The following is a 17,762-nucleotide window of genomic DNA, read 5'->3' as shown; positions in this document are numbered from 1 at the left end:
AAATATGAATTATTTAATGCCGTGGATGGTTGTGGAAAATGATTATATTTTTTAAATGTAAATGCCATTTAATTTATTGATAGGGCTGATTCGAGGGAGGGAAATATGTTTATATATTAAATGGGAAATACTATTGATTTAATGCTAGTTTGGTTGAAATTTTCTAAATTTCATTTACCCATGTTTTTTTCCAAATAGGGCCCCCAACATTCCAGGATCCAGACAAGCAGCAACTAAAGAAACCAGCAGCCACAGGTAGTGACCGTGACAAGAACAGGTAGGAGAGAGCAGGACAGTCTGCCAACTGTCCTGAATCTGGTCGGGCAGTCCTGAATTTGGGTGACTGTCTCACATAGTCAGGATTGGGGCCGACATCAAGGACAGTTGGGAGGTATGTCCCCCTCCACACTGTACTGCTTGTAAAGGCAGAGCTGCATGCACCTAACAGTAGTGCACACAGCATTGCCTGTGTATTTGCCTAAAATGATAACCATGTTACATCATAGGGGCCTCCCTGCCTAAAGTGCCCCGGGCCCCCCAGAGCCTTAATCCAGCTCTGACTACAGGTGTTCCCCCTGTGCTATCCTGAATATTAGCCCCAGTCTGATCAGCATAAGGCTACCAGCCTTGAGCTAAAAGTGATGGAGCTCTTCCCAGCTCCTCAGGGCTACAACGTTGCTATATATATATTATGTTCTTCTTTCTTAATTACAATAATCTAGTTTCACAAAATGTGAAGTCTTGTTTCTGCACTGATTTTCCATAGGAAGCACACCAGGGCACCTACTCTGTATTTCGCTAGGAACACCTTAACTTCACTCAACTCTTCCCCCTCTGCAACTGCCACATTTATGTTCCACAAACCTATATGTCCCAGCAAAATCTAGGTGCATTTGCACAAACCGTGATTCATGGTGGGTCCAAAGCTGCATTTGCCTTGCGGTAACTGCCAGTATATGTGTGTGTATGTGTTATGAAACTAACAGTACATTAATAATATATAGCCTACAGCAAACCAGAAAGACCCTAAAATACGTAATACAAAGTAAGCTTAAAAAAATGCAGTTATGAGTACATTAATTACATCACATAACAGTCATATAGAATGTCCCAGATGACACAAAGTACATGTTCTTTAGGCATCATCTTTGAATACTATACAATATGATGGGCAAACGTAAATTGTATGTCTTGCTGCTGATAGAATGCAAAAGGCAGAAGAAGCATGTACTCAAGCTGATAGGGCTTTGTGTGGTTTAGGAGATTGAGACTCAAGAGATAGCATACGGTTATATAAGATTGAGATGTTCCTCTCCAACAAATAACTTCCAAATAGGTAAGGCCTCTCAGTTTAGTTTTGTTCAACTGATTCTGATTGCAATTTTTTATCTGGAGATATGGAAAGAAAAAGGTTTGAGGAAACCTGTATTTGTATCGCAACTCAGCGAAGGAAGAAGGGGCAAAATCACCTAGAATGTAAAGGAACCTTCCAAAGCCGACTTATGGCCAAGTTGCCCGAGTTCCCTGGAGGAACAGTAGGTGGCGCCACAGAGGAGTGATGGTAAAGGCTATGCTGAAAGCCCTAGGTATCAGAACACTTCATCCCATGACGACATTTCAGGAAGAATTTAAAGTATCACATGGGGCATAATATGCATGGACACAATGTTCAGTATATATAAAGTAAAACATATCTGCGTCACAAATGTTTTATGGTCATTAGTAGTTTAATAGATGAGATTACAGAGGTTAGTTTCTCCATTAGTCATGTTTCTATTAAACTGTAGCTTGTGCAGAACTATATTAAATAAACCGAGAGTGTATATATTATATGTATAGCCAGATCCATCATATTACAGAAAAAGAACAAGAGAAGGGAACACAAAACATAATAGCACGCAAAGGAAATAGTTTATTTGACAAAACTAGTAACATCTTAAGTAAAGTACCAGCATAAAATGTGTTGAAATAATAAAAACACAACAACAAAACAACAACATAGAACAAATTCTCATACATCATTTATGTAGCATATTACATGCCTAACATATCCTGCTCTCCACATAGTCCCATTCTACTGCTTGAAACCAATTATATCCAACAGTATGTCAGCACATTACCCTGCAACATACTGACATTTTTTATATTACTACTTTGTCCAGTATTGTGCACTTTATGTAAAGTCTACTTATTTGTCATAAGTGTTATATACTAAAATCTAGCCTATTCCTTAATGCATCACCTAGAACCATTTCCATTGTCTGCTAGATTGTTCTGCATATGCAGGTCTTGTGTACACACAATAATAAAATATGCTCATAAATACATAAAGTAGTGTACAAACGCTCACCTTAGACAAACGGTACAAAACGTAATTAGGACCCATTTTCATTTTTTCAGGAAAAGAACATTGAGGTATTTGTGTGTAACCAACACACTTTAGATATAACATAAAACACAATATCTGTATCAGTGGTTTCTTATACACAGTTGAGAATTAAAAAAAATGAATGAGTCATTGTAAAGAATAAAAATGTATGCATACTGTTACATTAACATATACATCATTTACACATTGAGGACACATAGCAGTAACCACAAGTGATCTGACTGGTTGCCCTGATCACTGAATGTGGATGACAAATTGGTCTGAAAGACTATAGTGAGGAGCCCATGTATTATGGCTGCAGAAGCACAACAATGTGATCATTGGCCAACTGCATTTTTCAGTCTGCTCCAATCAAATATGGATCACACAGAATAATCATTGAGGAGTAGAGGACATCAGACATTAAGTCTATAATTAAATAACCAATAAGGGCTCCACAGAGACTGAGATAATTTCTGTTTAAGAAATAACAGACAAGATGATGGCATGCAGATACAATTATAATAAAATCTACCATTAGCTATTTCTGGAAGACATTTATAAAAAGTTAAAAGAAAAGAAAAACAATTGCACTCTGGTACGCAATGCAACTGAAGACTTGTTATTTGCACAAACGTATAAGCTGCAATGTTTTGTATTTAATAGGTGCTTGATGAACCACTACACTTCTTAAACATTGCAGCTTATACCTGTGTGCAAATAAACTAATTCCATTGCATCACATACCAAAGTGCCCTTGTTTCTTCCTCCAATACATGGTAGTCTGACAAGCCATAAATGAGCACCCAGCTAGAAAATTATTAGGAGTCATTGCCAACTTGGATTTGACTGTATTTATTTTATTTTACAAAGTTTCTAGAAAAAAACATCTGCAATATTTTCAGATGTACCAATCCCATTTTATTATAATTAATTATAATAATAATAATAATAATAATAATAAAATATAAGGTAATAAGCGCTACCAAAATTGCTGGAAAAACCACACCACCATTTACGGCAATTTCAGTTTACATACATAATTTACACTAAAATAATTAGGGAACATAAAAGTTTCATTATTAAAACAAACAAAACACATTAGAAGGGTATTTTAAAAGGAGCATTTTTTTTTAGTGTCAGCTAAGACCAACCCAATAAAATCAATAACGTTACTATAATCAGATGACAGAGTAAATGAGCAAATTCAAAGCACTTACATAGATGTCCATCTATGTGTTTGGCACATTGCTAAAAAGGAAAAAATATCATGTAAGTTTAGTGGGGTTTTTTGTTTAATAAGTTGAGAGAAGGTCTAGACTGCTTGCCTCTGAAGTAGCTTAGTGAACATTCTGTATTTCATTAATTTTGTTTGTCATTCCAGCAAACAATCCAGTGTTCAGTCACGTGCATTTAGTAGACACTTTGGGATATATATATATATATATATATATATATATATATATATATATATATATATATATATATAGTTTCACAATGAAGGCAGCAGGAGAAGTGGTGGTATGGCATACCTCTGTATACCTGTCCACTTTTAACACTCAATGTGTGTGTATGTATGTGTGAACTGCAGCCCATTTCAACTGAAAAGAAGGATAATGTGTACAGGACTAAAATTAGACTATTTTAGAGAAATTGGTTACAACACTTTACCAATGCAAATTAGTTATCTTTAGTTGAACCAAAGAAAAAATGGATTATACCCATTTAATTTTACAAAATACTAATGAGACGTTACCATTGCCCTTTCTGCTCTAGAAAATGCACTATATTACTGAATAACCTAATCTTCTGGGATGGGAGTATTGCAGTTGCCATGATATATCTTAATGTGACCTTCACACTTGTAATATTGATCGAAGATGTCATTATAGCCATGATCCTTCCACCATGTGCACAGCTGTTTATTCCAGCCACAATCTAGAACATAGAATAGTTCTGGGTGTTCCATCCCAATCATGGAGAAAAAGTCCTGGTCCCCCAAATGACCTTTGAAGTGATATTTCTCAGCGAGCAGGCGTATAGCATTGGGTTCCAGCAGCTGGTTGTAAAGTTTGGACTGGCGCATGGCCTCTAGGTTCAGCAGCATCACTCCACTGTTGAACCCAGGCATTCCATCGGGGGGAGGACCACCAACATTGGTGTTTGGGTTTTCCCGACGGTACTGCCAAAATGTATGTCTATTGGGAAACAAAAAGGAGAGGGAAGAAGTTAAGTTAACAATTAAGTCAACAATCTTTTAATTTTTAAAATATACCTGTCACATAGCGGAGGCGACATAGTTATTTATCCAATATTCAGCCTTTCAGTTATTTATGAACTACTTCATAGTGAATAGATAAACTACATTGTCCTAATCATTGGCTTTGCCTACAAACTTTCTACCACCATTGTGAGTGGTACACTTAACTACAAGCTACACTCTGCTTTACCAGCCTAGTAAATAAATAGCTATAAAGTGTGGTCTAATGGCTACTTTACTGTATAAATCTACGTTATAGCACACAGTTTATTTATTTAATAGCACTGGGCAGAGCAAGAAGTACATACTAGAGCCCAAGTCAGGTAAAGAGTGGCATAATTCAACAAGAACAGAACTACTTATAATTTACTATACAACATTCATTACATGGACTGAATCACTGATCTAGGATGATATATACTGCATTCTAAATTTGCTTAACTGCAAGCTTCATGTTTTAAACCAGAGGTTCAATGTGTACTATTATTATCTACTTGTCTATATGGTGCACAAGTCAATCAGTGGCTTAAATGTTAAGCAACTGATTTGGTTAGAGAATCTATAAAGCATTTACAGTACCGTGCAAAAATTTAAAGCAAGCCTGAATCAGTTCATAAAAAGCTTAGGAATTATTATCTTGAAATTCTGATTGAATAATGGGTGATAAGGGGTCAGGATTGACTAAATTGTATATATATATATATATATATATATATATAATTAACCATGGTTGTCCATGACTTATGTCAAATATCTAAGACTGGCAAGAAATGCTTTTAAATAGATCATTTAATTTTAACATAGCATCATAGAATCAGATATCAGAAAATGCCCTTTGAATGTTTTTATGTAGATATTCATATACAGCATTCGTAATTCTGTGTAATAAATTAGTTTTTTCACGTTTGCATATTAAATACAGAATGGGGGTTACCTTCTTTTCACATTTTATGGCTTGAACATCTTCCTAAGCAGGAGTGCCAAGGCCCTTTTTTAAAATGTTGTCACACCAATTCTGCACCCCTAATGAATGTACATCTGTAGTGCTCTGTTACTGTATAATGCAATAGTTTCCAGTCCCTGTTGTGGCTCTCCTGCCCCCTTAACTTTGGTGAGATGATCCCAGTGGTATCCAATAATTTTTTTTAAGAAGTTACTCTAGAGAAGCAAGAAGCGGGTAAGATACAAACTGATTATGAATGGTAATAGTTAGGTTGTTATTTAGATTTAATCTAGATGAGTATAGGGAATGGCCAAATTAAGAATGACTGATGCTAGCTGCCCAGATTAACATGTATTACAATATGTGCAACTGACAATCCCTGATCTTATATAGTCAGACCAGCCAATTTATACATGGTATCATATCAAAGTACAATAATGGGAAAAATCTAGCAATAATACAGAGTTATCTCAAAGATAACTATATTAGAAACATTAATTTTAATCTTAGGACCGAAGTACATGGTTTTCACTGAAACCTGGCAGCTTCTCTACAGTTTTCCTCTCAAATGAACGAGTGTTTGATACAAGTTTTGATCCTCTGGAAGTAGGCTAGTTGGGACAATTTCATGCCTACATGAAAGAAAGTAGATTTAATCATATGTGCTGTGATTGTATGTGTATATAAGGCATTCTAAATCTGATCAGACAAGTGATGGCATTTCTGTCTAATGGCTAATCCCATTATTATAATTAGGGAACGTTACTTTGATAAGAACAATGATACAGAGTGACATAGATACATACAGACACAGGGGAGGGGAGGCATGTTTAGACAAAACATTACACAAGCACATGGTTTGCATTCATGGATAGGTCACAATCTCAACTCGCATGTTAGGAAAAATAAAGAATTCTAAACAGTACATAATCACCTATTTATGGGCACAACAGCGCACAAAAGCAAAACAAGATATGCCACATGTAAGACGATGAGCCCAAATGACCAGGTCTGAATGTCTGGCACACTTCCCAGTCACAATACAATGGAGTAAATTGTCAGCTCTTATCCTACTGGGCCTCCCAAATCACCTCTCTCCTCTGCACTTATATTTAATTGAACTTTGTGATCAGGAGGTCAGGAACAGATCAATTCCTGTCCCTTTTTGCAAGACCTTTAGGCCATGATTGGTGCCTGTACTCTGCAATAAAACCAATCTTTGTTGAGGGGTTAAAAAATATACAGTTAAACCTTCTTTTTTCTTAAAACTGGGTGTGCAAAAAAAAAAATGATCTGTATAGTGTAAGCTCTATTAACTTTGTAAATACTTATAATACAATATGTTCAGTGCATGATGGTAAAAAGAAGGATTTGTTAGTTAAAGAGTAATTGATCTATGGATTAATCAACAAAATAAATCATGCATGGTTAACAAACAAGGCCACTTATTTTATTATTCTTAATACTGTTACTAATAAAAATAGTAGTAATACAATTTAATAAAAAGAAATACAGATAAAACAAAAACAGATGCACTGGTTAATGAATGACATTATCTGTCACATGCTATCTGTGCGAAGAATTATAAGTATTTTTTTTCTATAGAAAACCCATCTAAAAAGTTATGTCTTTGGAGAAAGCTATTTAATATTTATTGATTTAGGAAATGTAAAAAGACAAAACAAATAAAGTCACATCAAGGAGGTCACAATCAGAAACAGATATATAACATTTAAAACAAAAGTTTAAAGTTTACAAATTGTTGCATAAATACACATTTAATTTAACCTCAATATCCATTGCTTCCAATGTGTTTGTCTGTGAAATAAAGATACATTGCAGAGAAATTAGTTTCACTTTCACTATAAAGAAATACTGAAGGCGTTGCCATCACATGGTTATTTGTGTCATGTTTAGATCAGTAAAATCATTTCACAGCATTAAGCACTTTAATCCCCTAAAATAGCCATTTGTTTCAAAGGAATCTTTTTCTTTGTTTAGGAAATGTAATAACACCGTGGTTCCCAATTGAATTTTTCCCAAGAAACCTAATTTGTTTTCACAATATTTTTCTCTTGTAGGCTTTCAAGACCAATTCATTTTGTCTTTAAAGATGTTTATACAAGTGGATTAAATATTTATGAAATAAGAAAGAGTCTCTGCACCAAAGTTAAAATGCACCGCAACAAACACAAATAGAAGTATTTGTATTGCTGCTCTGATGGAGATGCAAAGAAATGACTCTTGTAGGATGTAATTTATTTTACACTAAACTCTGATACCATTTCTGGCTACTTATGCCAATCATTAAGCAGAACTAAAGATATGATTTATTTTTGTTTGTATTATAGTCTATGATGTTAAAATTGTCTGACAGCAGACTATGGAACCAAGCAAGTAGCTTTGGGTGCAACTATCCTGCAACTGACTTCATTAATAGGTTACATTTTTCATATAGGAAAAACAACAAAATATAAATCTAGTCCCAGACTAACAGTGGGTGGATCTTGAGTTCAAGTTAAAAACAGTATAAGCACAGTTCAATATCCACATTGTGATCCCCATGGGCTCTTGCAAGCCAGTGTTATATATTATTTTTCCCCAACTCATGACCCCAGTGCTGTGAGGCAGAAGTACTAACTACTAAGCCACTGTGCTGCCCTAATGCCATATGCATTTATAGGTGAGTATACAAATAGTGTGTCCATGACTTCCTTACTGGACGGGGCTTACAATGAAGAATAGCATAGAATATATAGACCATGGTTGTCCAACCCGTGGCCCAGCATGCCTGTAAATGTGGCCCAGCAGGCGTTTTGGTTGTGGCAAGGGGGCAGCGCTGAAAAAAAAAATCCTGCAAAAAAAATAAAAAAATACTTACCTTGCGGTCACGTCAGCTGCCGCTCCGGCTCCCTCCCTGGTCTCCTCCTCCGTGTGGCGCACACAGTGAATGTCGGGGTGACGTCATCACACCCGACATCCATTGCGTAGCGCAGCACAGAGGAGTCACCCGCGTGAACTATCAGCAGCAGTGAAAGATTATCCAGTATCTTATTGTTGTTACTCTGAATTTGGACTTTCTGCACCATGCAATTATGAACTAGCTGTGTTCTCTGTATGTATCTAATATAAATATTAAGAGATAATTGTATTTTTAATATTTTAAACCATTTTAAATGTGCAGTGCTGAGTAGGGTGAAAATATCACCCACTGTTACCCTCATCGGAGGCTGCTCCATGAGCTATTTTTCCCGCCACCCTATCTTTAAATCTCTGTAGATTGCTATAAGTCCTCCTGATGCTCCTATATCGGTGACCATTTCAGACTGGTCAATAAAAAAAATGATTCATGGGTGCAGAAAGAGAGAAAAAAAAGTTTTTGGCATTTAATTCCCCGAACCCCACTAAGGGGCAGTTGCAGGTAAGTTAAATTGTAGCTGGTAATGGGACTACTGCTTTAATCATGATTCTGCAACAGGTTTCCTAACTCTTACTAACTTCATTTCCAAATAAGTTTAATATGTTAACTATGTTTTCTATGATTTTTGGGATGATCAGCTATCGTTAGTGTTAGTGCATTTTATGTGCGGCCCAAACCAACTCGTCGTCTTCCAATGTGGCCCAGGGAAGCTAAAAGGTTGGACACCCCTGATATAGAGCCTACCCATCTGTATTTTTATAGTGCTGTGCAGGTAGGAGCCTATGCACAGTGGTGAGCAAGATGTCAATCCACAGCATCATTATTAGTTCCACGGTAGCAGCAGAGAGAGAGAGAAGATAAGCCTCTTTATAATGGCTAGATGTCCAGAGAGTTGGGAACCCTGACAAGAACCCATGGAGAAAAATTAACAGCTAGGTCCAATCTCACTATATATGTGAGTGTAACGATTATTAAATAAAGTGTATATTTGGAGAGAACTTATCCAACATTAAATCAAGATTCTACCGACAAGACAGAGCCACCGATAGCAAAGTGCTGGTGATCGCTAAAAGCAGCTCCACTTTCTGGAAAAGCCAAGCGGTGGTTAAATCGCACGGACAGCAGTCTGTTCCTTAAGTTTCCACCATTGCTTTGTAATTCAATATTGTTTTACATTTTCTTACTTATTTTATATGTATTGTTACTTCTGCTCAAGTTGGGGAAGTGGGCATGTTTTTAATTATTGGTAGAAAAACTGTCCTTCATGGTAGGGGGGGTTAGTGGGTACGCAGCAACAGCGGCCTAGGGGTGGAAACTGTTTAAATCTGGACCTAAAAAAGTTATCTCTGAGAAGTTCTGTGCTCAGGTCAATATTTTAACAATGAAGAAGAAAAGGAAAGTGAACACTATAGAAAAGTATTTGGTGAAGATGTCATACTGTGGAGTTGGAGGATGGAAACTTTTCCATAGAGGAAGTGGTTGCTGTCTCCAGACTCCATGAACAAATGACAAACAATAAAACAGTTAAACTATTTTAAAACCATTGAAGAAAAACAAAACAACTTTGAGACAGCAAACAAAGAGAAGATTACTAGTAAGCATTTAGTTATGTTCCTGTAAAAGAAATTGCTTTTGACCGCATAGGTATTTTTCCCATAAACTGACTGTATTATATGCTAAACACAGGCACCTACTCTGGATATTCCAGTTTATGAAAATTGTAACTGATAATAACTTGCTGAACATTTACACATCGTCAGGATAAGTGCCCTTCTTCTAACTGCTATTCTGATCTATTTTCCCCTGTGACTGCTGGTTGCTTGAGTGTAGGCCTGTTTGCAATTAGTCCGGATGGCTCTCTATTGTCCTAACAGTGATGAGAGAGATGGTCCACTAACCAACAGAAGCAATAAGCTCTTTCTGGAAGAGAATAGTAGCAGTGAGGGAAAACACCAGCGAGTGCTACATGTGATCAGCTCCTCTTCCAGAAAAGGACACAGCTTACAGATATCACTCTTGAGGGATAGAAAAAAGAAGTGTGAGGACACCATCTTCTTATGAGGATTAACCAGACCACCAATCACAGCCTGCCCAGAACCAACCTAGCCCAAACGTAGCCAGCGGAACTATCCTGAGCACTACTGGGCAAGATGATTATGAGATCACATGTTTGGCATCTGGCACAGTGAATGTCGTGGGTGGGAGGGGGTAGGATGGTACCTGGCACCAGGGATGTAATTTTAGTGTTACCTGGAGTAATAAAGGCATGTAAGATGCACATAAACATTACTGAATAAGCAATCTGCATTACATTGATTATTTTCAATTACACCGAGCGCATGTGTGGTGCAATGAGATTGACTATCATCATCATTTATTTATATAGCGCCAGCAAATTCCGTAGCGCTTTACAATTGGGAACAAACATTAATAAAACAATACTGTGTAATACATACAGACAGAGAAGTAAGAGAACCCGGCTCACAAGCTTACAATCTATGGGACAATGGGAGTTAGAAACACAAGGGCACGTGCTACATCATATTGCACTCTGGACCAGCTAGAATGCAAAGGTAAAAGTATTGAGTGGGCTGTATGTGTAGCAATGTTGGTCAGAGGGTTGTTGTCTTGTGTTAGCTGTGTAGAGGGTGGTAATAGAGTAACCTAGGGAGATTAAGATGGTGGTTGAGGAATATCATAAGCTTGTCTGAAGAAGTGGGTTTTCAGAGAACGCTGATATGAATGACAAATATTCTCTGTACAGTGTTGCATAACTGGTACTATAAAACCATTATAATAACACCACACCAGTTAAAGATTACAGTAAGTAATTTGCTACTTTACCATTAGCGATTGGGAAAAATTATTATTAAAACAATGTAGGGAACAGAAGCGAAGTTCACAACGTCTAGTGCTGGTCATACATTTATCAAATAATTTAAATGATGAATACAGTAGTAGTCGGAGCGGAGTATTGGTTATACCAACCTTTCTGTATGGCTAGCAGCCTCCAACATTTGCGATACTTATATTTTACATCTACATGAAACAAATACTGGACCTGTGGCAGTTGTTATACATTTCTCTTCTCTTCCCCATAACAAAACATATTTTCTTGCTGCATTATTATATATAGTTCCTTTTAACTAAACTGGAACACAGAAATGACATTTCTTGTTGTCTGAACGATCTTCAGGGAATATCGCTTTGAAAAAGAAACTTTCTGTGTACCAGAGATGTCGTCTTTGTTTAATGAGACTTTATATGCACGCTGGTATTTCACAATATATTTCCGTAGGGAACAGTTCATGCTTACCACCTAGGTTGATTTGTTACTTAACCATTCTTACCCCAAAAAATCTGCAAAAAGCATACATATTAGAATGTAAAGAAATACAATAACCTAGCTGGCTAATTATACATGCGCATAACAACCATAGGTGTAGGGGTGCAGTTACTGTGGGGCCCGCCAAAGCCCCATGTGTATGCAGGTCCTGGCAGGGCTCAGGGGAAGGGGGCATCTACCCCCTAGGCTGTTCCCATAATGGGCTACCTTGGGCTGGGTCATGTTCCTAAAAGGCTGCTGAGCAGTCTCACCACTGCCCCTTGGGCTAAATGTTTCCAGCCAGCCCCTGTCTGTATGTGAATGTTTCATAATTGGGTCCTTAGAAAATTTTGCTATGGGGCCCATAAATATCAACTTATGTAACTATGCTTAACAACTAAACACACAAGAGTAACATGACACACAGTATAAACTGGTTGTATTTGAGCCATGCATTAAATACACTGCACAATGAGTTGTGTCACAGGGTTATTTAAGGCAAAATCCCACAATGTGAATTTCAGCATAACTGAAACTGAACCCATTGTCCAAACGTTGGACAGCAGCCGTGTAACAAAGAGAGAGAGGAAATAGTTGTTGTGCAGAGCTGCGTTTAAAACAGTTTACAGTGCACACCACTACAGGAAGCCTAACCTGTGTCTTGGGCTAAATTAACAAATATTTTGGCTGACACTTTTGGGAGGTGTTTCAATCAGCCAGATACAAGGTACCAGACGGACTTACTGAAATATTGGCATATAATAATTAATTTTGTCAAGAGAACCAGCTGTGTTAAAGAGGAGAAATGCTTCTTTAAGAACAGTTACAGCTAAGCTTAGAAGTATGTTTATGTGTGTACTGTTGTAAATATATTCCCATTCATCAGCATTAAATTTACATAATGCCTTATTAGAATATTTGCAAGCAATGTGTTTAATACTCCGCTATGTAAGCTAAAGGAACACTATAATCAAAATTTAAATCATTTTATAGTTGGAGTGGAAGCTATTTTCAGTCTCAATTGCCTTGTCAGTAATCTGCAAATTACCACCAGTGTAGTCTATAGTAGTGTCTCTGAAATCTGGTCCTCAGGACCCCTAACAGTGCATGTTTTCCATATCTCCTTGCTTTACCACAGGTGTATTCATTACTGACTGACACACTGTAACAGATCCACAGGTGGTATAATTATTTCCCTTGTCACCTGGAAAACCTGCACTGTTAGAACTGAGGACTGGGTATGATAAACATTGGTACATAGAATAGGTAGGGTTAACATCCCACACACATACAGTATATACACATAAGATCTTGCTAGGTTGCCATGGTGACCAAGAAAATGACACTGGGCCCTGAACTCCTGGACACCACCTTCCCTTTACTCTTAGGTCTTATTAAAGAGATTCCTCCCAACAGATTCCTGAGGAACTATCTATAATCCTGTGTCATCACTTGCTGATAACGTCTCAGCTTCCTATAGCAGTTCAGTTTTCTGTTCCACAATAAAGTCTAATTGGTTGCTGGAGTTTAGCTCATACTTGTCGATTGTTCTGATCTCCCCTCTAGAATCTTCCAGGAGGGAGGTCAAGATTGCAAGTGCAGGGGTTGTAGCGACACAATCTGCATTTTCATGGCACCGCCCCTTGCGGCATTGTACAGTGGGTTTGGGGCCATGATGATGCAATACACAGTGAATCCCACCATAAAGACACTGCTCAATTCTCTAGAGAAATTCAGGTGATATGGGAGAGTGACCTTGGAAGTCTTATATACTACCTTCCTGGAGAGTAGGCAAGTATGGTTTAAGGCAGGACAGGAAATGGCTCTATCAGCAAACTAATTATAACGGTTAGGAAGCCCGCTTTCACGTGAACTGAGGAGTAGAGGAAAAAGTAGCCCTAGATCCCAGAGAGAAGAATTTTCTTTTCAGTGGGTGTTAAGGACAGAACTACGCACAGCTCAGCTTGCCAGCAGGTAGGATGTGACATGAATTTAGCTAGAACGGTTTGGTGAACACATTTTTGCATTTGGGCTGAGCATCGGTCAACATGTAATATTTGTCATCCCAACAGAGGCCCCACTAACAGTTAGTACAGGACAGAAGTACATCGGGACCTCCACTAATTTAGAAGTTTGGAAAAAAGGGTGCCTGTGTAAATTTGCCTTTAAAAAACAAACAAAAAAAAGTAGAATACCCGTTTAACAAACCACATGTAACAATACTTACATTGAGTTTCTCAGCTTCCATTGTTAGACAAGGGTCGGGAAACCGGCTATTAACTAAACTTTTATTAGCCTCCTGATCAAAGATATTAGGAACCATCTCCATACTATTTGTAGAAATGTAGTTTAGTAATTATAGACAGAACAGAAAATAATGCGTTATAAGGGGAAAACTTATACAGTTGGGTACACTTCTAAAAAAAAAAAAAAAATTGCTGACGAAAACACCCTTCTTGAGAAAATCAAATCTCTAGAGATGAGACAAAGTTTCACAGGAGGGGAACACTCTGGCTGAGTTAGCTGAAGTCAGAAAGGCATTAAATAAATTGCTATCTGATACGATAACGTTTGACTACCGTAAATGCCGCAACAAGATCTTTCAATGGGGGGATAAACCTGGTAAACTCTTGGCTCGTGCTCTGAGGGCTCAAAGAACACAATTATACATACCACGTATTGAATCAGACACGGGAATCTATGCGCCACCTCGTTTGGTATAGCCGCGGCATTCTGCACTTATTATTCTGAGCTTTATAACCTCACTAGTGACTTAAACCAAGCAACACGCTCACTTAAACAGGAACGTATAGCCAACTATCTAAACAGGAGTGACTTCCCTACACTAGATGCAGAGAGTGTACAAATGTTGGAGGCTCCCTTCTCCCTTGGAGAACTAGAGGAAACACTCAAGACAACCCCTTCAGGGAAGAGCCCAGGCCCTGACGGTTTTACCGTATCATGTTATAAAACCTTTAAAACTCAATCAATGCCAATTATGCTTCAGGCCTTCAACTCGATATCTGCGCAATCCCATTTCTCATGCCACTCCCTGGTAGCATATATCACTGTAATACCTAAAGAAGGGAAGGACCTAGCTCTATGCACTAGCTATAGACCCATATCGTTGTTAAATGTAGACTTAAAATTATGTAGCGCTGTAAGGGTATTATATACTTTATTAAAATTATATGCCAACAATTTTGAAATGGAAACCCTGGGTGTCCCATATTCCACGTCAACATCGTCCCCGCTGATTAAGTGGAGAGCCTGGCATAATTATGTGACAGATGGGGAGGGAAATCCATCACGTTCGCTTACCTTGCCCTCTAATGACAATGACGCTGGTGAATGATCTTTTGTTTGATGGTGTGTAAAGTATTAGTCAAGCCGAATGTACACAACGTATAGTCAGATGCATTTGATTTTGATGCTGTATTTTTTCTCAAGTATATTGTGTATGTGTTCCATCCCCTTTATGTACCCTTTCCCCTTTTTTTTTCTTCTGTACCCCTTTTGAAAAACCTTGAAAAACCAATAAAAATTTTATTTGTTAAAAAAAAAAAAATTATATACCAAACTTATAGCCAATAGGCTGAAAATCTTATTGCCCCAGATAATCCACTCAGATCAGGTAGGTTTCTTTCCAGGCCGGGAGGCACGAGATAATATAACAAAAGTATTAGATCCAGTGTGTAATATCTACTAATACAACATACTAATACACCGTATTAGTAAATGTTATCTATTATCTACCAATGCGGAGAAATCGTTCGACCGAATAGATTGGGATTTTATGATGGGCATACTTTGTTACTTGGGTTTGGGTCCCTTAACTTTAGCACAGATCCAAACGCTGTATTCACATCCGACGGCTAGGGTCCGGGTTAATGGCGATTTGTCAAAGCTTGTTAACATTACTAATGGGACAAGACAGTCCCCTGTCCCGAATGATTTTTATTCTGTGTATGGAGGCTGTGGCAGGGGCCATTAGACTGAACCCAGATATTTCTGGCTTGAAGTTAGGAGATAGGGAATTCAAATTAGCTCTGTTTGCGGACGATCTCCTTGCAATCCTTACAGACCCGGTAATTTCAATACCGAATTTGATGTCGTAATTTCAAATATTCTGAGAACTGTCTAACTTTAAGGTTAACTATTCAAAATCCGTAGCCCTCAATATTACAACGCCACTGGCGGTAGTTGAAGGTCTGAAGCCAGCTTTCCCCTTCGTTTGGCCTCCCACCCAACTTAAATATTTGGGGTAATTATAAACAAAGACCTCTTAAAGATCTATGCAGACAATTTTCTTCCCATCACAGCTGCCATTCGAAAAAATTTGAGAAATTGAATCTATTGCCTAGAGTCCTATATTTGTTACATACACTCCCAGTTTATATTCCTGCCTCATGGTTTAATGACTTACCTAGAGCTATAAGACACTTTGTTTGGAGACGCAGAAGGCACAGTTTCAAACATGATATCCTGTATAGAAGATACAAACATGCTGATGGTTTACAACTGCCACATTTTTTAACTTATTATGATGCCGTCATGCTGAACAGGGTTCTTGACTGGATGAGAGGAGGACCAGATAAACAATGGGTGTGGATTGAGTGGCACACATTAAGAACACAGATTAAATTTACCCCTTGGCAACCATCTTTTTCTGTTATTAAACACCCAACAATTGCCCCTACCCTGACAAGGTGGGTCCAGATTATGAAATATACCACATATTTCAACAAAAATACTCACCCTTGACTCCACTCTTCGATAATTCAGAATTTCCTCCAGGGTGCATAAAACAGGCCTTCCACTGATGGATACAAGCAGGGATCACTCGTATCGGCCAGCTGGTGGGTGCCTCAGGGGCCATACCTTTTGTTGATTTGCAGTTGAAATGGGACTTACCCAACTCAGAAATATGGAGATACTTACAGATGAAACATTTTATAGGCTCCCCAAAGATTCGTGAGTTCGCAGGACAAACAATCACACAATTTGAGTCCTTATACATGAACACCCAACACCCAAAACACACATTATCTGCCATATATAGTATATTAATTGAACATTCCTTCTGTAAATTACCGAAATTTACAGGTGATTGGGAGCGTGAGTTGGGAGTTGTTATTCCTAAATCGGAGTGGATCAAAATATTCCAATATACCCAAACTAGCTCTGTGTGTGTGCGCGAGTGGAGGAAACGATATATAAATGTTGTCTCAGTGGTACCGATGTCCCAGCGTCTTAGCTATAATGTTCCCGGTATTTCCATATCTTTGTTGGAGATGCCAGAGGGAGCCGGTCACTCCATTACATATTTGGTGGACGTGTCCGCCTCAAAGGCCTTTTTGGGATACTGTTATGCTCCTTTCTAGTGAAATAGTGGATACTGCTCTACCAAATTGCCCAGTTTATTGGCTATTAAATGACTCCAAAATACCCATTTGCCAATACAAAATATCTACTGTGAAATATCTTAGCAGTGTAGCACAGGCTATGATACCGGGCCATTGGAAGTCAACAACTGCCCCTCCTATTAAAGAATGGTTCGAAAGATTAGACTTTTATATGTCCATGGACTATCTGATTTACTCTTCAGAAGATAAATCCAGGGCATTCTATCTAATATGGTTCGAATGGATGGAGTTCAAGAAAACTTCTTTATACTAATACTTATACTATATAATGGAATAAATAAAGACCACGTTTTATTTCCCCTTTCCCCGCCTTCCCTCTCCCCCTATCCTATGGACAAATAGTCTGGCAAATACGCTCCCCCCATTATTTTGAAATGTATAGTGTTTAGCTATATTTGTGTTGCCTATTGTTATTTACTTCAACATATCTTATTGATTCTTATCACAGGCATGGTTGGCTATATATACGATGTGTTGTGATAAATGACTGAAGATAATACTCAACTGTCCATATAATACG

The 17,762-nt window shown here is 37.9% G+C and overlaps 1 protein-coding gene across 1 annotated transcript in view; it reads right to left on the bottom strand.

The window, feature by feature from the left end:
* Nucleotides 1-1,889: 1,889 nt before the first annotated feature.
* Nucleotides 1,890-17,762, bottom strand: part of XXYLT1 (xyloside xylosyltransferase 1) — a 178,856-nt gene continuing 162,983 nt past the window's right edge. Inside the window, exon 4 of the mRNA XM_075202250.1 lies at nucleotides 1,890-4,566. Coding sequence (XP_075058351.1) covers nucleotides 4,170-4,566 — 397 coding nt within the window. The 3' untranslated portion in view covers nucleotides 1,890-4,169. The remainder of the gene's footprint in view (nucleotides 4,567-17,762) is intronic.

This window comes from Mixophyes fleayi, chromosome 3, assembly GCF_038048845.1.
Source record: "Mixophyes fleayi isolate aMixFle1 chromosome 3, aMixFle1.hap1, whole genome shotgun sequence".
In the NCBI taxonomy this organism is placed as follows: Eukaryota; Metazoa; Chordata; class Amphibia; order Anura; family Limnodynastidae; genus Mixophyes; species Mixophyes fleayi.
The sequence above is the reverse complement of the archived record's forward strand: the minus strand, read 5'-3'. Positions and strand labels throughout refer to the sequence as shown.